Source organism: Triturus cristatus, chromosome 4_1 (assembly GCF_964204655.1).
Source record: "Triturus cristatus chromosome 4_1, aTriCri1.1, whole genome shotgun sequence".
Lineage (NCBI taxonomy): Eukaryota > Metazoa > Chordata > Amphibia > Caudata > Salamandridae > Triturus > Triturus cristatus.
Window position 1 is genome coordinate 558055734 of NC_140585.1, and position 24015 is coordinate 558079748.

Sequence of the window (24015 nt, forward strand, 5' to 3'; positions counted from 1 at the left end):
CTGCGCCGGAGGTTCGCCAGAGGTAAGCCCGTTTGCGCCCGTTCGCGCTCGGTCGGGCTCAGGGACCAGAACCTCTGACCAATCTCCCAGCTGCTCACAGACATACTCCCGCCTGGCTCTCCTTGCATTGAGGAGTGTCTCGCTGCCCCCTTGCACTCATTCTATAAATCCTGCGACGGATCGTCCCTTCTGTCAACACTGCCCGTTTAGAACCACGGAAGCGGATATTAATACTACTAATCCAGAAGGCATCCTGAAAATGGCTTTGGTCAATTGCCGCTCATTACCCAAACATGCCACTGAAATCTTCTTGTTAATTCAAGATCTCGGACTTGACATTCTTTTTTTAACTGAAACGTGGTTGGGATCCACGTCCGGTCCAGATATTGTTCAGGCCCTTCCTCCTGGATATCTGATCCAATGTAGGGACAGACAACTCAAAGTTGGAGGAGGGATAGCCATAGTATACAGGGAGCACTTAATTTGTCGTATGATCGACAGCTCCATCCCTGACTGTGAAAGCGCACAATTTGCCATCACTTTATCCCCAGAAGTGTCATTTTCTGGACTTCTGATCTACCGTCCCCCTGGCGCTATTGGACAATTTCCGAAAGGAATCATTGAATCAACCATAGAGTTAGCTAGCAGGGTCTCAAATTTTATAGTACTAGGAGACCTGAATCTTCATTTCAATAATCCCTCAGACACCACCGCCACAGAATTAACTAAAGATCTTGCGGCATGTGAACTGAATTTGATAGTCTCCCACCCTACCCACTCTAAAGGGAACCTTTTAGACCCCATATTTTCCAATATTGTGGACTTAACATCAACAGAGCCATACCCCACCCCCTGGACAGATCATATGGTCATCCCCTTCATATGGAATACGCCCACACCCGGTCCAACAGAACCGCCCAGTAAAACTCTGAGTAGGCGGTGGACGAAATTAAAAATGAACGAATGGGCAGAGGCACTGAATACAAGTGAACCTCAGGTCGATCAGGACATTGACAGGGCTAATATGGACTTTAACCAATGGATTGAATCATCATTGGATAGGGTGCTTCCTAAAACAAACATCTCCAAAAAGAAAGCCTCCACTAAACAACCTTGGTTCACTTCTGAGCTAAGGTCCCTAAAACAAGAATGTAAACGGTTGGAGAGACAGTGGAGAAAACACTTTGTGGAAGAGAAAAAAACTAAATACAAACTCTCTCTAAAAAAATATAAATCTGCTCTTAACGTGGCCAAATCCATCTTTTATGCAGAAAAAATAGAGATCTCAGCTAATGCCCCAAGAGAGATGTTCAAGATAGCTAAATCCCTGTTAAAAGCCCCTGACCCGCCATCCTTACCACTCTGCACGGAGGAGGCTGATGCTCACTGCATTAATCTGGCGAATTTCTTTGCTGAAAAAATTCAAAAGATCCTCCTGTCCCTCCCCCCTCTACCTCTTGAAGAATCCATCCTCCCTTTGCCAGATGATACAGATATTATTCTGCCTTGCCTCCCTTCCTTTTCCCCCCTTAGTACTGAACTGTTGCCCACGCTTTTCAACTCTGTAAAAAGCGGCTCCCCGCTAGATCCTGTCCCTATGAATATTCTAAAGTTAGCCTTATCCAACATCAGTACATACATTATCCATCTAGTTAACACCTCACTTGAATTAGGAAGGGTACCCCAAGACTGGAAACTGGCAATGGTTAAGGCCCTGTTAAAAAAGCCTCATCTCGACCCCCAGGACTTTTCCAATTATCGTCCCATTTCCCTGCTCCCCGGCATCAGTAAACTCGCAGAGAAATGGGTAAATAAACAACTAGCATCCTTTCTGGAGACCCATAACCTGCTCCACCCAACCCAAACTGGGTTTCGGAAAGGACAGGGCACGGAGACGGCACTGCTGAGGGTGGTTGAGGATTCCAGGAGGATTCTGGACGCAGGTGGCAGCGCGGCCATTATCCTCCTGGACCTCAGTGCCGCCTTCGACACGGTGAACCACCGTGTCCTCCTGTCTCGTCTTAAAAAACTGGGCGTCAAAGACAGGGCACTCATGTGGTTGGAGTCCTTTCTTGGTGACAGATCCTTTAAGGTCTTTACAGAAAATAGCTGCTCTCCAGCAATGCCATTACAGTGTGGGGTGCCACAGGGCTCCTCCCTCAGCCCCACACTGTTTAATGTTTATATGGCGCCCCTGGCAGAAGTAGTTGCCTCCTTTGGGATCCAACTGGTAAGCTATGCTGACGACACCCAGCTAGTTGTTTCTCTTAATCAGTTGGAATCCTCCCCCTCCAGGCTCTGTCACTGCCTGGAGGCAGTAGCTAACTGGATGGACCTGTCCCACCTGAAATTGAATGGAGGTAAAACGGAGCTGATGCTTCTAGGAAAACGAGCCACATTTGACAACTCGATACATTGGCCCTCCTGTATGGGTCCAGGACCCACTCCAAAGACCGAGATAAAGAGTCTCGGCTTCTGGTTGGATGCAGAGTTGTCATTTAAGATCCAGGCAAGGAAAACAGTAGCCACTTGTTTCGGACTGCTGAAAACAATCCGGAAAATCCTTCCTCAGTTACCCGAGGCAGCAAAGAAAACCATTGTCCAGTCCCTTGTTCTATCCAGGTTGGATTATGGAAATGCGCTCTATCTTGGAGCCCCCGTGTCGGTTATCCGGCAACTTCAGGTTGTCCAGAATTCCGCAGCACGGCTACTCACGGGCACTAGCCATCGTACATCAGCCAGGCCCGCACTTGGCACCTTGCATTGGCTCCCCATAAAGGAGCGAATCTATTTTAAGACCCTCTGCACGGTCCATAAAACACTCTATGGGAGTGGCCCCCCCATTCTAGATGATATGATCAGACCTTACAACCCTACCAGGAATCTTCGCTCGAACCAACAAAATCTGCTGACAGTTCCTAGGATCAGCAGATCCCGCACAGGAGGTCGCCTGTTCTCGCACAACGCGGCTGGGCTGTGGAATGCTCTTCCCCCACCTCTCCGCCAAGAGCCTAACCTCCTTGTCTTTCGAAAAAAGTTAAAAACTCTTCTGTTTCCAAAAAACTAGTTAAAATAACTCTTCATTTTTAATCCATCTCTGCTTGGTTAGTCTTAAGCGCTGGGATGCTCCCGAGTAGCCATGCGCTATATAAGAGCCTTTTAATAATAATAATAATAATAACGAGAGCAGCGTGTCATGCTAGGTGAATACCTCTCCCCCGCTAAGTCTTTGCAATGTGGGGTGCCACAGGGGTCGGCATTGAGTCCGACCCTGTTTAACATCTACGTGGCCCCACTTGCAAGACTAGTAAGATCTCAGGGGATGGAGGTAGTGTCGTATGCCGACGACACGCAGATTATGGTATCCCTGACTCACTCTGTGGGTGAAACCGCTTCTAACTTTAGGGCCTGCATGCAACTTGTTGCAGAGTGGATGATTGCCAACTCCCTAAAGTTGAACGGGGACAAGACAGAGGTCCTGGTCTTTGGCAAGGACCAGGGCATATGGTCAGATGATTGGTGGCCTCCTTCCTTAGGTAGCTGCCCAACACCAACACAATCTGCCAGGAACCTAGGCGTCATCTTCGACACCCAGCTCTCCATGGAGCTTCAGGTCAACAGAACGGTGGCTACCTGTTGGGGAGTCATCAAGACCTTGAAAAGAATCGTACACTACTTGTCCCCTCAGGCACGGAAACAGGTGGTGATCGCCCTTGTTGGCTCAAGGCTTGATTACTGCAACTCAGTGTACGCCGGGGCCAACAAGGGCCTGCTTCAGCGTTTGCAGGTCATACAAAACGCGGCAGCGCGGTTTGCTCTCGCTTTGCCCTGGCTGGCCTCGATGATCTTAGCAAGGAAGAACCTCCACTGGCTCCCCATCCCCTCAAGGATCACTTTTAAACTCCTTTGCCTTACATATAAGGCTTTAACTGCAGGCCCGGCTGATGCCCTTGGATCACTTGTCTCTAGATACGTTCCGAGTAGATGTCTCCGATCCAGTGAGCTTAATCAACTGGTAATTCCCAGAGCCAAGAAGGCTAGATGGGGGAGCAAAGCTTTTTCCATACTGGCTCCTCTGATGTGGAATTCACTCCCCCTGGAAATCAAAACACTGCCCTCCCTTGACCTCTTTAGGAAGTCATTGAAAACTTGGTTCTTTATCAATGCTTACCAGTAGGCTCTGTTTCTTTTCGCTCACAGTCTTTATTTGGATTAGGCGCCTTGACGCCCATTGGGCATAGCTGCGCAATATAAATAATGTTTCATTCATTCATTCACAAAAGTGTTGATATCCAGAAACATCTCCAAGTGTGTAGAGTAACTCGAGATGTAAATATCCTGGAATTACCGAGCAATGAAACACTGCTCATTGTGCCCTAGGAATGAAGCTTCACCTCAAACAGCACGTTCAACAAGGTCCAAACTGGTCTGAGGTTTCTTATGTTCTAGACGGTACTCGGCCTTGCAGTTAAGGCGGGACCATAAAAGTTTAAGCAGAACCAAGACTAATTTGCATATGGGTGGCCTATGTCTGTAATAGAATAGTCTCTAAAAATGATGGCCTGGAATTCAGCCGGAGTAATTACCGGTGGATAAGATCAATTCAAGCTTTTCACCCATCACTTATTTGTTTTTCTAAGTGAGACAACCGAAGTGCGACTCCATGGGTCCGATGGGCACTGTTCCAAAGGACTCAAGCTGTGTCTCACTATTAAGACTCAACAAAGATGAATCTGATCTGACATCGCTTCTGTTCCGGGTTCGAGGGGACCTAGTCTGGCAGTTTGGGTGGACTGCCACCAATGGGGCAGAACCAAGCCTGATTTTGATAAGGGCAGTCTCTGTCTGCAGTCCCATACTGGGCAAAAGATGAACAGCAGTGTGGCCTGAACAATTACCAACAGCAGAGATTAATTCAAGCATGCCAACTTTCGCATTTTTCTTTTCTAATTTCATAGGGACATATGTGTTACAGAGAGTGCACTACAAGTTACAGGCCCATTGTGCAATGGGATATATTTCAGTGCTGGTAGAAATTAAAGTTTTACATCCGAGATTAAATACCGCCCATTGGAGATTAGTGGGCGGAGAGGGAAATATCTCGTCAACCACTGGTAATTTATTTCAGGAAGAGGATACTCTCTGATGTCCATTTTTATGGGCTTTGGTCCTTGCAAGTCAGCTTTACCCCCTGACAGCTCTAGTGCTGTGATTTCCTCACACAATTACCTATAGGGCAGTGTGAGTCTCCAGCTGGCCAGAATTAAATTTACTTTTTGCTAATCTATTTCTGAGCAGAGATGTGGGAGAGAAATGAGGGTTTCTTTCTCACCTGACTAGGCATGGAGTGGCGTTCGGAGTCACCCAATGGACGTTGGAGATGATGCTTGGATGACCCCCACCTCGGGAGGAGCATCACGCTTCCTTCTATTAGGTAGAATGAGTCCTGTCAGAGCTCTACAGTTTAAAAGGAAGATCTGTTTTACTGCCTGGTTTGACACGGGGAATTTTAATGGAGTCACTATAAACTCACTTATACAACCTGGACGGGCAATGTTCTTCTCACCCACCAAAGCTGTGATCAGAGCATTACTGAGGCGAGAAGCTCTTAAGTAGGATTAAATTTCCTGTCGGTTCTGGCACAGATTTAAGAAAATGTTTGCCCAAAAATAACTAGACAGGCCACAGAACCAAATAAGAACATATTATTATTCAGTGGCTTAAAATGGCCCTTGCGAGAAGTAGAAATGTTTGGTCAGTGCAATGGAGAGCAGCCAGACATTCATGGATTCAAATCTGGTTCTGTTTCCTGCCCCAAACGATTATCGTGATCCAGAATCAGTGCAATTATTTTACCAAGAAGACCAGTCACATATTGTTTTATAGACATCTTTAAGGAAGTTTTGAGAACAGCATAACATTAATGTCAAAAAGTACTTTAATGTCAGCGGGATGCTGCTGGAAAGAGTGGGATTTTCTACCTCCCAATGGAGATCCCTAAGTGATTGTTGTGTGTGATTGCTGCCAGAATATCCTTGAAGGACGGATGATACAGACAGAGAGGGCTATACTGGTGGCATACCTCTTACAGATTGAGGTGCTCTCCAGGTGCTTTCAATTAAAATAGGTCTGGAATGCACCACATGGGGGACAAATTATCACAACCTTTAAATGCCCTGGTCTAATATTCGGAGATAGGAGCAGTGGTTTATTGCTGAGAAGCAACATGGTTAATTAAACAACAAGGAAGCAGTGGAAGGGCTCACTATCGTGTATTGTCTGCGCTGGTCATTCCAAGGTCTCCATCAGCACTTTCGATTCTATGAGCGTGTTAGAAATGGACAATAGGGAAAATGCACAAACTTTGGGGGTGTAGTATGTTGTCAAATGACAGGGGCTCACAGGATTGCTGTAGCTATTAGGCAAGCAGGAAGGAGCGGGCAGCTGTATCCATCAGCCCGGGGAATGCTACTGTCCACCACACACCCTCCAAGATTTCACCATTCCCCCGAATATCCGTCAGCCCCAGCGCATGCTACCCCAAACTGGCACTATATGGGAGATGTGCATGTTTAGGGCATCCTTACCATCTTGCTCTTCTTCAACATAGTTCTCAAATTCGTTCCTTTGTTCTTCATAATATTCCCTCCTTTGCTCATCAGCTGACAGCCTCTGTCTGTTCTCCACTACAATAAAAATGTGAATTGGGTCAAATATGGAAACGCTTTTGCAATTAAGCTAATTGTTATTTAACCACATAACATGATATCTTCTGGCTGTCTTTATACCGTCAAGTTCAGAATTCATGTCAGTATTTTCTTAGCATATGAAAACCTTTAGATAAGCAAGAGCTGTGTCAATGCGAGAGGAAACATGGGATGCATGAAACACTTCACAATACCATCAGTTAAATGCCCTTTTATAAACACATAGGCCCTCATGACGCGTGGCCCTGTAAACGAGTTGGAAATAATGCACCTGGTAATTACAATAACTCAGAGTGTGGTAGTTACTGGGTGTTGCTTATTCCTACTTGCTTTGCTTAATTTGTAAAAGAATAAGTCCCGGTGCTCAAAGTTTTGTTCAGAACCCTTAGCCGGCGCTCTTCTAGGTTGGCCTATTGAATATCAAGGCTCTGTTGTCTTGACTCCACCTTGAGCCTCTTTAATCCACCACTAGATTCTCACTGGATCTATAATTCTGGCTCGCAGGCTCTTTTTCATCACTGAGTTCTCCCTTTGCCCCCCTTTTTCCGCCTTTCCCTTCCTCCATCTTACTTCTTTTGTGTTTTTCTCTTTCTTCCTGCGGATCAAAGTTTAAGAGAAAATAAGTGCTGGTCCCCAAAAATGAGTGCTGGTGCACCCAACCTGCAACTACCAGTTCAAATTAAGCACTGGGTTTCTTCCCAATTATGAGCTGCTGCCCTTTAAATCAGTGTTTTACTGATTAATGCAAGTCGCACCTCATTCTAGCCACTTTTCCCATAAAAAACAACTACCTGCTTTTCCCAGGCAAAGTTTGTCCTGGGAAAAACCTAAATAATTTGGGTTTTCCTACCAATTCGTAATCTTGATTCAGAGGGCAACTCCGACTGAAGGCACAGTTGCGACGTCCACAAAAATCTTAGTGAGAGGGCTGTTAGTAAATGACTCTTTTTGTATGGTCACCCCAAGTTTTTGGACTGATGCTTCTGGTTTTTCAACTCCAAGAGTGCACTGAGGCCTGCTAACGAGACCTCAGTGCCTGTACCTAACCCTTAAAACTAGTTTGTGGAATTGACTTTTATCCAATTGGCTAAGCTAATTTACTAGTAATCCCTAGTAAATGGTACCCAGGACATGTAAATTAGAGGGTGCCCTTAGGGATTGCAGCACTGCTTGTGCTACCCTGGGTGTGCTACACGTAAAATGAGACTCCCAGCCAACCATTTTCATGCTGGAAGAGCAGTTTAATCTGCTAGCCCTACTTTGCCATTTAAAGTAATAGCAAAGCCAGACTTCGCCCTGATATATGTGTACGTCACCCCTATGGAAGGCCTATTGAGTCCTAAGGCAGGGTGCACATATCCCATGGGCAGATCATGTAGTTTTACATGGTCTTATAGAAAAGAGGTGAATCGGTCATTTTTATTGTGGAAAAGCTTGGTCGCACAATTGGCGAGTACAGAGGTCCATGCTGACCCCTCAGCTGTACTTGATTCTCAGGTCAAAATTAATGTAACAAGTTGCAGTGTGCAACTTTAGAAAAGTTGCCGCTTTGTTGCCTTTAGTCCCCTGTGCCCATACTGGTTGCACACTGAGCCCTGTCGTGAAACAGTTTTCTACCCTGCTGGGGAGATCTGCTGACGACTTCAAGGAAAGGATACAATAAGGGCCTGCTCTGGAAGGGGGTGTCGCCTCCCTCTTGCAGGAAGCCACATGGGTGTAGGCTCAAAAGGTGAACTTCAAAGGAGAAGCCGCCTTTGAAGGGCACATGGGTAACACTTGGGATAGGGGCTGCTCCATTGTTCAGGCCAATAGTCTGGCACTAGGGACAGGAGAGGGGTAACTAGTTGCCTAATCAGTTTTCCGGAAGCATGTAGCCTTCTTGGTAGCCACATCTCTGGGCCGGGGAGCTCCACATGCTGGGAGAGGGGTCCTGCCATATTGGAAGTGGGTTGAATGGTGCCTCCACTCGCAGGAAGTGGTCATCTAGTGGGAAGGAACCTGGAAGCCCATTGGCTACCAACTACATCTTGCCCTGAGGGCATTTTATGCGCATAAGTAGGGCACCCCTGGCACCCCAAACTCAGATCTCGGCTGGACTGGACGAAGCACCGAGGAAGGACTGCCCTCCTGCACCATGGAACTGGCAAAGTGAGGCTGCACCGTTGTGGACTGCACCTGCTGCACCTGGTGGCTAACAAAAGAGAGGGACAGTGCCTGATATATCCTGCTCAAGGAGAAGTCGTCTCCAGAGCCCAGCCAAAATACTCCAAGGACTAGCTGACTGGCTTCCTGTTTGCAGCACAGGCGCACAGATGAAGAATCCTGTTGGGGCAAGTTGGTAGCCGCCAACCGCTACAGTGCAACATCAAGGACCAGGACCTGACACACAAAGTTGCACCCGAGTTGGCTGAACCTGAGAGTGCCATTGGAGTGCAGCTGTGACCTCTAGAGGGTGAGTTATCGACCCAGGAAGGATTGTCAAGTGATTGCGATACTGGGAGACTGGTAGTCTAGTGGCGACTGGATTTCTGCCAGCACCGAGAGTACTTAGAGGACCGAGGAATAGTCACAGCAAGATGCCCTTCGACATCATCACCGCCACAGCATCCTTTGAGCATCTTCAGCATACTTCATTCCTTGCATGAGGACCACTTCCATGGGAGAGCCCGGCAAAGGATAAAAGTGCTTGGAGCAGACCGAAGACTGCTTCACTTGGTGAGGTAATAATTTGTGAGGACCTTGCTGGTGCATCTGACTGGCTACCCACTGGAGTTGGCCACCTAAAGTGACACCAAGCTACTGCATTACACCTACCCCAAACTCTTTAGTGAAAATATTTCTGTGTCAAATTTGTTTACTTTGTCAAGACTAGTTTGCGGTTGAGTGAAATGATTTGATTTACTAAACATTGTAAATTCTATATCTCCGAAACCCTCTGGTGGATCTTTTTCGTTGTGGTATCTAAAACACAGTCTGTTTTCAAAAATTGGGGCCAGATTTCTTTTGCGACTTGTCGATCTCCTCTTCAGTTGTTTTGGTGATGTTTAAATACTTTACACTTGTCCCTTTGTGTAAGCCTTGTTGCTCAGAGCCACAGCTACCCAGGGTTCAGCTGTAGGCTTGGCAAACAAAACCTAAGAGTCCTAAAGGGGTTTGTTAAGTGTATTACATGGTGAGGTCGCACAACCCCACCATAAAAAACACACCGTTTCCTCACAGGGTCATAGAATAAATTAATATTTTGATGTAAATACAGGAAATAAAGACCTGCTAAAAGAAAAAAATGTATTATTTGGTAGTAACCTTGGTAAAACTGTCCAGATTCAGAATCATCAGAATTTTGTCTGCCATGAATATTTTTGGCCTCCTGTTAAGGATTGCATACTATTTTACTATAATGCACACTATCATTAGGACCAGACGGCAATAGAAGAGATTCTCTCAGATACCTAGACGGTCCAACACAATTTTCAATTTCAAAGCTTACTGCACCTTATCCAGCAAGAAGTGAAATGTGTCAGGAGTTCAGCTGTTTCCAGAAATGGTCTACATTTTCAGCTTTGCAAAATGAAATGGAGACTTGGCTTCCAGCAAGAAGGACAGACTGTTTTCCTACTAAATGATCTAATCCAGCCAATTTCACATGTTGACCTTTTACAGAAGGCAAACTTGGCATCTTCTTTCCACCTCCCTGGAGGTTCACTTTCATAGCTTCTGCCACGTGGGCACCCATCAGTGAACGAGAGGGCTCAGGCTGGGGACATCGATTAGTCAACCCAGAAGCTAATGGAGGCGGTAGAGAGAGGTTTAAAGTAGAGTATGGGCATTTCAGCTCGACAAATGTGTAGATAGGTAAATAAAAAGAGTTTAAATCAGTTGCCAAATGTGTGTCATTCACCAACATTCTATTCAATAAAATGAATTGATGAAAAACATGTGATGTGTGCCCTCCCAAATACGTGTAAAAGAATATATTCGAAAGTTCTTTAGAGCACGTTTTAGGTCTCACCTTTAGACAGTTTAGTCTGCTGATGAGCAGACCTATTATATCCAATATTTAATTAAATTGGGTTTTGTGCCCACTCCTTGCTCTTAATTCAATTTCTTTTCTTGCCTACCTCACTTTCCTGCTCTTGAGTCTATTGCTTCCCTTCCTTTCCTTGTGTTTGTCCCGCCCAAGAAGCCTTGTAGGCTCACTGTGTCTCGCTCGATAACTTCTATGATTGCTACCGCAAACTGTATTGCAGAAGGTCATCTAAAATGTTGTTCGCCCATTCTACACATGCGCAGTGGGCATCTTTTAATAGTTTTCCATATACTTTACTAAAAGTAATTCAAAGATGACAGCAGCATATGCCTGTACGACGACCATCTTTGTCTACAATATTGAGGTAAGTTGATATTACCTACTTGATATTTCTCACTGCCACCTGAATGGGGCTTGTCAGACTTTGGCTCCCTGGCCCTCTCAGAAGCCTGGCTAGAGGGGGCTGAATCAAGACCGCAGAGTATATCCCCATCCCTATAATGGCTTCTGATTTGGCAGGTTCGTGCTAGCTGAGGCACAGGCCAGTGAACCTAAGTAGGACAAACAGAAGCTATCAATTGGAATAGATTCTGCTTGTTATGCTGCCACATTGTGTCAGAAGGTAAGCTGAGATGTGAGTAGAAGTAAGGGATATTGTGTGTGTGTGTGTGTGTGTGTGTGTGTGGGTGTGTGTGTGTGTGTGTGTGTGTGTGTGTGTGTGTGTGTGTGTGTGTGTGTGTGTGTGTGTGTGTGTGTGTGTGTGTGTGTGTGTGTGTGTGTGTGTGTGTGTGTGTGTGTGTGTGTGTGTGTGTGTCTCTATCAGTGTATGCATGCATGTCTGTGAGTGATTAGATGTCTGTGTGTTTGTAGAGGTGGGGGCAGAGAAAATGTTCATATGGTGGCAGCAGGTTAATTGTGACCATGCTTTACATATTGGGCCATTCTGTACCTATATAGATCTAGCCCCGTCATAACAATAGCCATGGGATAATGTTGACCATCATAGACACCTTGCGGATATTCCAGGGCTAATCGTGGCTATTTCTGCGATAATATGACCAACTTAAGGATTTCCTCCTCTTGCCTTTCTTCTGCAGTTGTAGCATAATTCTTTATTGTCTAAATATTTTTTTAAAACAGGAGAAGTGTATAAAGTGTGCTACATGATTGATCTTAGTCCCTCTTCTTTGCACTGATATAGACCCTGCTTATTTACTACTTCCGGGGTAACACTAACTTCTCAAATATTTGCATTGCATCTCTAGTGCGGATCTTGGTATTTTTGGGACAAAAACAACATTTCCTTCATGAAAGTTGTCAACGTTTCTTTGGAGGAATTAATTTATTTATTTAAAATAAAAAGTATTTCTTTAATACTAAAATATGTGCGTTTTCAGAAACTGACAAGCTGCTGTATGGAGGCAAAATGGTTGCATTTCTAAAAATATATCTAATACTTGAGTAATAATTCATGCTGATTTGAGAGTTTTGTTGTTGATTTTGGTTCCTTGTTACCAGAGGGAATTTCCTGCTGTGGGTATTTTTCGGTCTTTATACAGATAATTTATCATATACATTGATATAGCTTTTTATGATATTATTATTACTTCTGTCCCCTCGTGGTTGGTAATCTGATTCCACCCCCTAGCTTTTACTTAGCACCTGGGAACTATTATCACAGAACCATACATATAAGCTTGTCTTCAGTGATTCTCATTTGGTTGTAACATCTCTGGTATCTCTTCAAATGTTCTTGAAATGTTCTTCTTGCTGATACTTATTTTATTGCAGACATCAGTGGCATCTTGAAAGAGACTCCCCTTTACTGCTCTTCTGCAGTGCTACTCAAAATACACAAGAGAAAAGTATGAAACTGCTGGTGACTCATATGACATCCTATTGATTCCTCTCCCCTACTGCTCAACTGTCTGCCTCCTCCAAACCCAGTAATGCATCAGGTATCCACAGAATAGTAGTTATGGTAGCTTATTTGTTCATCTATAGCTTCATATTGTACTTCTGCCATTTCAATGTGCTGTAAATAGCATTTGTTACTGTTAATAAGTTGAATGTCACTGAAAGTATCGAACTCGGAAATATAGAAGACTAATTTGACCTTGCCAGGATTTATGTATTTATTGTGATATATTGTTCCATGTATTGCAGACTGTGGATTCTTCGCCTAATCAGGTTTCAGGAAGAATAAATAACAGAAATCGAAAACAGGCAGGAAGATAGTGGTGCTAAACAACTGGCTTAACAAAGTCACATCAGGCATGTTGAGTAAGCAATATAAAAGGATACAGTCACAGCAAGACTTACAAGGGCCTTTCATGCCTCTCCCTGCATGAAAACAAGTGACCTTTGCACTTATGTCCAGGTTGGATTACTGTAATGCTCTCTACCTGGATAGTAATATGACTGTTCTTGCTAAACTGCATAAACTGCAGCTTGTTCAGAATGATGCAGCCAGATTAATTCTTGATATCCCTAAATTTCAATCAGTCTCTGAGTGGATTCTGAAACTTCACTGGCTGTGAACAAACAAATTACCTTTAAGACTCTTTGTATGGTTCACAAAGCCCTGGACAATATAGGTCCAGGACAATTTAGGAATATGTTTCAAATCTACATTGCTTCTAGACCGCTGTGTTCCTCAAGAAAAATCTTCTAGCTGTTCCTAGGTACAGAAAATCGAGATGGGGAGATAGAGCCTTTTCAGTGGCTGCATCCAAGCTGTGGGACTCACTTCCTTATTCAATCTCCAGTCTTCAATCTCACGCTTCATCTCACAAAGGCCTTGAAGACCTGGCTTTTAACCCTCTAATGGTCAGTCAGCGGGCTCTTCCTTGCCTTCCCCTCCCTTCCTAAGACTAACTGCTATTAACGCCTTGACGCCATTTTGCATTTTTTGCGCTTTAAAAGTCTTTTTCATTCATTCAAGGGCAGCAGTATTAACATTTGCTCATGTTTCGTCATGAATGGATGAGAGCAGGAAAAGTTACAGGTGTATTTTACAATTATGGCAAAAAGGGGCAAATCAACCATGCTGTGAGCAACAGTAAAAAAAGTCACAATGGAAATAACCTCACAAAATACTCTGGAGGTGAGTACAATTTAGCGTAACTCTAACAGGGCTGAAGGTGAAAGAAATCAAGGAAAGAATCAAACGCCTTAAGGAAGAAATCTTAACTGAATCAGGGGTAATAGATATCATCTTTGAAGTCAAAGAAATGGATATGAAGTAACGAATAGGAGTAAGAGTGTGAACAAGAGAGCCAGGATACTGGCCCCACTGAGGAGCTATAACACAGAGTAGGCAGTTAGACTAGGTGGTACATATGAGTCATGAAATTAAGCATTCACATGCAGATGTTTTCCAAGAAGTGACGTTGTTATGAAAGGTTTGAGACTCTGAAAAGAAGAGGCATTCTTGATATGAATATGATGGGCAGAAATTCTCAACAATCATGCGATCAATAATGGGTTTTGAAGGAGGGGTTTGACCTGTGCAACTTTAATGCAGTTCTGTATGATGCTATTTTGAAAATATGAGTTGGTCAAGGGCAACTAATGAAAGACTAAGTCTTAAACAATGCCTTTGACAATGAAAGGAGATATCGGGTCACCAAAATATGAGAAGGGTTTCCTATGTGACAGTAGAGAGAAGGATGTCGTCAGGTATGATAGAAAAGGAACTCTGGAAGAGAGGAAGCCATGAGTGTGCAAGAGCAATGTTAGAATGTTCCCAGATTGAAGAGATGTCATTAGAGACATCAAGTTTCTGCCTAATTTACTTTATCTTGCCTGAGAAGAATGAGGACAATTTGTTGAATCTGGTAGCATCAGGGCCAGAATCATTGGAGCTCTTTGTTTGAGATATGATCATTTCAAATTGCTTCCTGTGACAATTTTGAGAATTCTGTTTTCACAGTGAGAATCAAGGACGTATAGCATTTTCTTAAGCTCCATCTTGCTCAGCGACAGAGGGGTTTTCTTGTCACTTCAGAATCTTCCAGCTCTTCTGACCCAGTATCTTTCAAGACTAGAGGCTGGATGAGAACCAACTTTTATAGAGCTTGATGTTATACAGGGTTTTTATTGAGCGTAGTAAGAGAGGCTTTGATGAAACAGTTGTTTGCTTCAAAGAGAAGATTAGAGCTATAGGAAGCAGGAGGTTGAACAAAGACAAAGAAGACAGAAGTGTACTTTTCCTGTATCTATAAGCTGATAATCAAATCATTTTGGTTTGAGACTGAGTAGCAGCAATAAGAGTAATTAGAAGAAAGGGCTCAAGAAATAAATGTGAACTTGTGGCCAGTGGTGAATGATGATGATGAGCCATCCTACCAGCATCAGATTAACAGTAATATGTGGTAAGGGATGGCTCTCGGCAGGGTCGCCCCAGACTTTTGCCCTCATCTACCTTCCTTTGCTGAACCGGTTTATGTATTCTTTTAGGACTCTGTGCACTTTTCTTTGCTTAACAGTGGTAAAATGCTTGTGCTCTCCCTTTTAAACATGGTATAATTGGCCTACACCTCATTGGTACATTTAATTTGCTTGTAAGTCTCTAGCATTTGGTACAATGTGTTCCCAAGGTCTAAATATGAAATGCTACTTGTGGCTGCATCACTCATTGTGCCACCCACTAAAGTAACATTGTAAAACATATCTGAGACCTGCCACTGCAGCCTGTGTGTGCAGTTTTAAACTGCCATTTCAACCTGGCAAAATAAACCTTTTGCCAAACCTAAACCATCCCTTCTTCTACATACAAGTCAACCCCTAAGGTAGGCCCTAAAGACTCATAGGGCAGATTGCCTCACATTTCAAAATTAGGACATGTGTACATACGTTTTATATGTCTTGGCAGTGAAAACCTCCTAAAGTAATTTTTTTACTGTTTACTGTTGTAAGGCAGTTCTCTCCGATTGACTCACACTGGTTTACCTTATTATATTCAAGTGCTAACTTCAAATTGGGAGCAGATAGAGAAATACTGTTTACACTCAAATTAATTATTATTTAAATCCTCTTTAATGCTGGAGTTGGATTTTATGATATAATTCTGAAAATGCCACTTTTCTTGTCCCAACCAACTGTCCCTTTCTACCAGTATCCTGGGTCATGACTGTTAATGACTCTGCTGTTGGGGTTTGTGTATTACTTCCAGATAGTGAGACAAAGGAGGCTTATGTGTGGCCAGGATGGGCAATCCTGACAGGATGGCTGGGGAAGGGCTATACCCAGCTTCACTTACACTTCAGAGTGCTTTGCCTACAGTACAAACAAAGGAACCTGATACCAGGCCTTCCCTTCCTTTTGTCACTCTGAGTCTACACAGTTTGGAGCCTGGACCAGGGGAAGAACAGACCAGACCCAGTTTTGGGGGTATGTCAGGGAGTTCCTCCACACATGGGCTGGCATCAGGTATACAAAATGGGACCCTCAGAACCACTCATCAGAACAATCCTGGACCTGTGGAAAATTCAGGGGAAGGACGTGATGCCAGAAGAACTGCCCTGTGCTTGGACTGCCTTGCTATCTGAAGAAGAAAGTTTGGACTGTCTTGCCTTGATCCCAGTGTAACAAGAGTGATTCCAAGGGTCAGTTGGCTGACTTCCAGTGTGAGACACAACTGTAAGGATCCCTAAAACAGAGGCTGCCGTAAAAAGTAACAACTCTCCCTCAGACACAGGAGTCTGGCCCTCCATGTTGAAGACCATACAATCGATGGTCAATATCATGGATTACCATTCAGCAAAAATGGAACTCCAAATAGAGACAGTGAACACCGTAGCCACCCATGTGGCTGAGATCCATGGCAAGATTTCTGACTTAAACAATCTCATCGGAAGGGCCCAAAATTATGTTAGAGAGCTAACCCCAACGTGTAAATGCTCTCCAACACTGGATAAACTGAGCATGTTACCAGCCACTCTTGCCAGCTCGTTCAACAAACTAAAGTCCTTTATGAGGCCCCTAACGGATAATGGATCAACCCACTACCAGATGATACAGTGGAAAAAGGGAGCAGCCAAGTGCATCCCTAGAGGACAAGGCTTCTCTTGAGAACCGTGCCCACGTATGGATGGTACCAAATAGCTACACACTGCTCAAACCACAATCATATTTGAGCAAAGCCTTCAGCAGAAGGATCAAAGTCAAAACCTGAAAGCTACAGATTGATAGCCCTCATCGATAATGAGGTGAAGTACTATGCGGGCGTTCTGTTAGAACGACTCCTTGACTGGGCTAACGTCACTTCAATCATCCCGAATAACCAGTCGGGGTTCACTAAAGAAAACTGGGACTCTGACAAATATCATGGCACTGACCCTGCTACTTGAAGATTCAAAACCAACCAAGCAACCATTTTATCTATGTTACATAGATAACAAAGCGGCCTTCAACTGTGTCACATGAAATCTGCTCTGGAGCAAGCTAAAGAATTGGGATGCACCGCCAATGCTTTTAAGAGCAATTGAAAACTGATATACGGGCACTTGGGTCAGAATAAATCTGGGCAATGGGACTAACCTTTCCAGGGCCATCTCAACATCCGAGGGGCTTAAGCAGGGGTATGTTCTGGTCCAGATGCTTTTTAATCTATTCTCGGCATACCTCTCCTCACCCTTGGCTTTGGTTCATTCTCACGGTCTGAAGCTCTGTATTATTCCCCTTTCAAACTTGCTGTATACCGATGACTTGGTTTTGTTCAGCCGGACCAAGATGGGATGCAACGCCTTCTGAACACCACCCACATCTACTCACTAAAAGACGGCCTGAGAATCAACACCAAGAAAACCAAAATCATGAATTGCTGTAGAAGAAAGGGCAGTAAAATCAGCTGGTTCCTCAACTCCACAAAGATCGAAAAAGTCACTGAATACAAATATCTTGGTTAAACATTGGACAATAAAGAAAACTTCAAACAATACCGGGAGGAAATAACTAGAAAAGGGCTCGCCCCGGCAGCGGGTTGTCAGGGTACTTTTCAGGAACCTGAATGGGCTGTTGTACATCCCGATTTTGGAAATAGCAATGGCGAAGATAGTCTCAACTCTGGCGTACGGAAGCGAAGCCCTTCTAGGGAGGGCCTCAACCACTCTGGACAATACTGTCAGTGAAATCTACAGGGAAACATTCCATCTTCCTAGATATACCTCGGCCACCCAGATCAGGCTAGAACTTGGTCTAGCCAAACAAACGAAAGTTAGAAGCGTATCATTCATCAAATTGTGCTATAGGATCCAGTCTGCTGAAAAGAACACCTTAATCACAACATCTAGCTGAAAATCAACAAACCCCACTCAGCAGCTGGAAAATATCTTAAAGATTTCATTGATCGACTCGGACCAGCTCAGCTATGGTCCGCAATGCCCACCATTGAGTAGTTTCTAAGGAAAACCAGTAAAATCTCGAAAATAATCTTATCCCTAGAGGACTAGGCTTCTCTTGAGAACCGTGCCCAAGTATGAATGGTACCAAATAGCTACACACTGCTCAAACCACAATCATATTTGAGCAAAGCCTTCAGCAGTAGGATTAAGGTGTAACCTTTTTAAACATAGCCTTCGCGTCCTCCCTACCAACGTGCAAACAGCACCCTGGCTAAGGGCAGGGGAGAGCTTCCTGTAGGTTGTGCGGCCAACCAAAAGAAGACGCGATTCACATTTTCTGCCTCTGCAGGTCTACTTTAGATCCGAGGTGCTGCTTGCACAGGGTCTTCTGGAATCAGGCTGGGGTCCGTTCCTGCAGACAAGCAGTAACAGCATGTCTGCATAGCTCACTCAGCAGTGAATTCTGGTCTCTACCAGGGATAGGGCTAAAGCACCTTGTCCATTAAACTCTGCCCTGGACTTGAATCCCTGGCTTACTCACAGAACTCATCTCCAGTAACTATTTGCACAGGTTTTCCCCTTGCAGAAAGCACTTTCTCCACCCAGACAACATGAATCCGTATTGTCTTAGGTAGAGCGAATTGCCAGCCTTCTCATATATGTAAAGTCGCCTCTTGCTCACTTGCACAAAATATTACTCATTTTTTTCGTTGGGACACTGACTTATGAACATTGAGACCTTTCCGCCGCAACACACTAAGGAGTTTTTATTGTTTAATGAATTATTTTTGTCACTGTATTTCATATTGTAACGATTTTTAATAAATTTAACAATAAAGGGCCTAATCTACAAGAGAATGACGCAGCACGGCACCGCAAGCCATTTAGCTGCACCGTGCTGTGTCATTTTTAAAGCACAGGAATGCATTGTATTAACAACAATACGACGCATCCCTGTGCTTTCCCCTATGCTGGTGCACAATTGGCTGCAATGTGCCAGCGCAGGCCCCTTTGCGTCATTTTGAAAGGTTGCCTGTGCTGCAGGGAAGATTTTTTTTTTTTGCAGGAAGGGACACCTTCCTGCACAAAAGCAATAATTAATGGTATTTTCCTCTTTCTATGTGTGCTGCAGAATGCAGCTCGCATTGAAAGAGGGAAAAAACTAGGAGAAATAAAAGTATTTCATCTTGTTGCGCCATTCCTACGCCTCCCCTTGTAAATATGGGCATGCCCCTTGTGCCACAGGTGGGTCAAAAAGAGTGACCCACTGGTGACGCAATAGGCTTTTTAAATAAGCCCCAACGTTTTTTACTTACTTACTTAGTTATGTGCACTTTGTGTGGAAGTGGATGAAAGAGCGATTGCGTGCAGTAATAAGAGGAGGAGTTGTGGTGGAAAGCCATAGATGAGTGTTGATTTTGTTGATGGCAAAGTGGACTATGCAGTGGGGGTTGTGCATGCGCGTGTGTGTTTGTGCATGCGCACCACAGGTGGCTGGCAGGAAATGGGGGTAGGGCAGGGTGGGGGCAGGACAAAATATTTAAAAAACACCTTTTCACGGCCTCTCTCTCTCCTCAGCTTTGGTCCCTTCTAACGGCCGCCTTCTCCTCCGCTTCAGTCCCGGAAACACAGGCTCCTCTAAGCCAATCGCAACACTGCAAAGCAGCGCTGTGATGGGTCTGAGCACCGTGGTTCGCGCTCAGACGGGGACTGGGAGCCTGCGCATGTTCCCCACCAGGCTGTGTATTACAGCCAGGTGGGGAAATGCAAAGTGCGTACGACTGTTTACCCGGCCCAAGACGGCCGGACAAACCATCATGCGGGCTTAGCGTGTGCCCACCACTCCTCCCCCTGCGACCCCAGCCCCGCCCCGCCGTAACCCAGACCCATCGCGAAAATTAAAATGATAATAACAAAGTTATCATTTAATTTTTCCTGCTCTGAGAGCAGTGGGGCGACGCTCCTCCGCCTTAGTGGAGGAGCCACCCCTGTGTGTATGTGTGCATGTGCGTGTGTGTGTGAAAAACTTAAATATGAATATGGAGAACTGCTTGAGGGCCCGGCATACATTGTTTGGCGTTTGTTAGAGTTGGGTTGTGGCTGTGATGTGGGGAATGAGAGAAGGGAGACTGACAGGGAAGATGTGCATGGGGAAACTGCATATTTTGATTTATTTCATGTACTGAATAATGGAGTGGATGACATTTAGGGAAGTCTGTAATGAATGAAAGATGCTGGGTATGAATGGGTGAAGTTGTGGGCCTTGTGCAATGGCAAGGAAACTAAACTGCATTTCAAGTGTAGTCATTTTATTATAAATCTTTAACATAAATCCTGAACAGGGATAGTGGTTTATGTTTTATTCTTCTGCCCTTAGACTCAGCCTTAACTATGAAATTCGTAGAGATCACTCTGGTGTGGATAGTATTCCAGTGTCTCTTTATTCTGCACTTATGCAACCAACCACATTTACACCTTTTTCAACCAATGATTGATGGCTCGCGGTAGAAACGCCAGCCACCGTTACCGCTTGGAGAGTGTTTATTCTGTCAAAATGATGGTTGGTAACCGAGATACTTTGTAAAAAGCGTTCTGTACACCTCAGCGTGCAGTGCCTCTGACCACACCTGCAGAAAGTATCCTCATATTTATGCATAAGTGTTTCTGTGAAAAGTGAAGAAAAGAAAAGGGAAAGTTGATGAGAAGTGTCAGACTGTCCCAGTCTCGCAGGGCGGCTCGAGTTAGGCTGGGAGCTGAGCTCAGGAGCAGAGTGTGAAGAGCCATCCGTCTGAACTTTCTCCAGGAGACCCTGTGCCTCCCAGAGCCGCCTGCAGCTGCTGCTGCTGTCCAGCACATAGTGCGCCTCTGTCTGCCCGGCCCTCGCTGTCAGGCAGGCACAGGGCACGAGGCGGCGCAGTCCCCTCCCGCCCAGCGCCACGTTACTTTCCAATACTAAGGAAGGGATCTTGGTCACGGCGGACGACATGACGAAGCGTGCAGTGAGGGCAAGGAAGCGCGCCCACTGAAATGTACTTCATAAATACGTCTGGCCCGCTCTTGCCGCTCGGGATGGGCAGTATACTCTTCAAAAATGTCAGCACGTTGCGTGATGTACAGGTTTCTCTGAAGTAATTAATAACAACCTGTCACTCTTGTTCACCTTCATTAATTCAGACTCGATTATGTAGTCAGGCGTCGCCCACTGTGGAAACAAAACGAATGTGCTCCCTGGCTGGGCGTGCGTCCCAGAGCGGCTGGCAGTGTGGGGGTGTCTGTAGGAAAGTGAGGTGATGGGAGGAAAGTTGTGGCTGCGGAAAGGCTAGTAATGCACAGGCTCACCATTGATTTCGCCTTGGGTTTTGGGTGATCTTTTGGCACGTTTCTTGAAGAAGCTGGACGCGTCGGCCTCCTTCATGAAGACCCTCTTCTTCAGACCTGCAAGGGAAGAAGGATTAGTGAGGCGGGGGCGAGCGGGGGCAAGGCGCGGAGTGCGCGCGGAGTGTACGCGCGCACAGGGGTCCAGGCCGGCGGTCGCCACTTACCTTCTTTCACCTCCGGACCAGCAGCTCTTGGGGACCGGACAGCGGCTCCTTCCCCTTCCCGGAGAACTGGAGAGAGAGGGAGAGAGCACAGCGCACTCAGATTAATCGGGGTTTTAGTGTCCACCTAGAGCCTCGCCTAAATATAGTGGGTCTTATTTACAAGCCCCTTGCTCCACATTTGCGTCATTTATAACATGGGAAAAGTGACGTAAAAGTGGCGGAAGGGACTTGTTGAATCTGCCCCAGTATGTATACTGCCTCTGATAGAATGGCTATATTCTGAAGAGCCGCCCCTTGTACTGGCTGTACAGTGCTTCCCTGTAAAGGTGGTAGCTTCGAAACGCTATATAACCACGTCTCACCAGTATGTCATCGCGGTTCTGTAGAATCTTTGCCTCAGACTCCAAAAGGGAGAAGCTGAGAGAGGCTGTTGTGCCTTGAATCTGTTACGCGGAGGCTACAAACGGATCTCAGCAGCCAGCACTTAGCCCACCGGTCTATCTTATCAACTGGTATGTATACAATTGGCCCCTCCTGGCTAAAGCGACACATTTCTATAGACAAGTACTCCAAACTGACACACACACGATTAATACATACACTGGGCGGAAATTAAATGTATCCCAATTTTTCTGTTTCGATATATATAATATTCCACGTGTGTACGGAACCGTGACGGGATATTTCTCTTTCTGCCCTCCCATCATGCAGCGAATGGTTTGTTTCTGAATTTAAGGTTCCCTTAGCATCAGTATGTGCAGATCTCCATATTAAATGTTTGTTGAGCTGATCTTTATAGTAAAATAAACTTAACCCCGATGGAAACTCCAGGTGAAGGGGATCATTGCAAGGATGTGTATTTGGACTTGTCACAATATATGCACAACAGACGAAGGACCCGTTTTTGGTGAAAGTAACACGAATAGCCCTCACCGTTACTTTAAATTAAGCCCCAGTTCCCGGATGAACGTGGAATGAACTTAAACAGTACTTTATAAATTCATGGACCTTATGTCGCACAATTGTTCGAGTCGATACCATTTGCAACCAGTCAACTGTATTTTCCACCATGGACTCAATCATGAAACCAGTGTTTTAAGGCAGACATGTTATCTAGAGGCTGCATTGGTAATTCGGGAACCATAAAAATAGGGCTATGTTCGGACCTTTTCCATTTGAATAAATACTGTGTGACCCTCGGCAAATCATGCCATGTTCTCTTTGTATCTTCCTGTTTGAAGCACTGAAGAAAACTGCACATTACTCTCATGGCCTATAAAGGCTTGGGTTCGCTTTGCTCTCAATATTACTCATCTATTCATTTAACCTGGAAGTGTCTTTGGGGGGTTCCATACGTGTTGTAATAAAACACATTGAAACATATGAGAGTGCATGTTCCTTTTGAGAGGACACGTGTCGACTTCAGAGTATAAAGATAGGGGGTGCAAAGTACTCTTCTCGGGACAGTTTATTGTGCCATAGAAAGACAATACAGTGGTATCAGCTAATAAACAGGCATGCAACTAAAGGCACGCGCGTTAAAGCAAGGCGCTCACATAGTCGTAACACGGATTTTCTGATCATTCAAAACGACAACCTTGATTCATTTTGGCTCAGCGGAATGCACTTTAGAATGTAAATGTCACTCACAGGCTAGAAGTGCGACGGCGGCCAGGCAGCAGAGGAACAGCACCCGGGTCCAGTTCATCTTCGCAGGGCTCCGCAGGGCTCGTCCGAACAATGGTGCACACAGTCCGGCCGGGCTCTGAGCGCAGGCTGCACATTCCTCGGGAGTAGGGCGAGAGGGGAGGGAGGGGCTGGAATGTGATGGGGGGCCTGGGAGGGGCCGGAGGCAGGCCTCAGCCCACGGCCTGCAGTCTCCAGGTGCGCGTGCGAGGGCAGCATCCAAGCTCGCGCAGAATCACAGGCCTGTTCCTGAAATGTCAGTGACCAGCTCACTGAAGGCTTGTGGTGAGGTTTGCATCCCTGGTCACTCCGTCCGGTACGTGGCATTCAATGTGAACGTGTAGGGGGACACTGCTCTTAGGGCAGGGACGGGACACGTTTACAGAATAAAACACCATTAATGTCATACTTTCAACACCTCGAGTCTCCATGGAGGGTGAGATTATGTGTTTTCAGGGGGTAATCATACTGAATTAAATAGAGATGATACATTTTTGGAGGGCGATGAGTGTTTTATGAGCAGGTGATCCCACTGAAGTCTGCAGGTGGTGTTTCACTAGTTTGAAGGGTGACAATGGGTTCTTGAGTGACTATCCACATGAGGGTGAGTTGAGAGGTATGTATCGCCAATAGGCTCAAGTTAACACAACTAATGTTATAGCTTGTGAGAAAACCTAATTTGAACTGGGGTGGACATGGAGGGGAGG

The 24015-nt window shown here is 45.2% G+C and overlaps 1 protein-coding gene across 1 annotated transcript in view; it reads right to left on the bottom strand.

Moving 5' to 3' along the window:
• UCMA (upper zone of growth plate and cartilage matrix associated) overlaps window positions 1-23414 on the bottom strand; it is a 58565-nt gene extending 35151 nt beyond the window's left edge. Inside the window, exons 1-4 of the mRNA XM_085652879.1 lie at window positions 23273-23414; window positions 21623-21688; window positions 21420-21515; window positions 6588-6686 (exon numbers count right to left, since the gene is read on the bottom strand). Coding sequence (XP_085509005.1) covers window positions 6588-6686; window positions 21420-21515; window positions 21623-21688; window positions 23273-23330 — 319 coding nt within the window. The 5' untranslated portion in view covers window positions 23331-23414. The remainder of the gene's footprint in view (window positions 1-6587; window positions 6687-21419; window positions 21516-21622; window positions 21689-23272) is intronic.
• Between the last annotated feature and the right edge of the window lie 601 nt (window positions 23415-24015).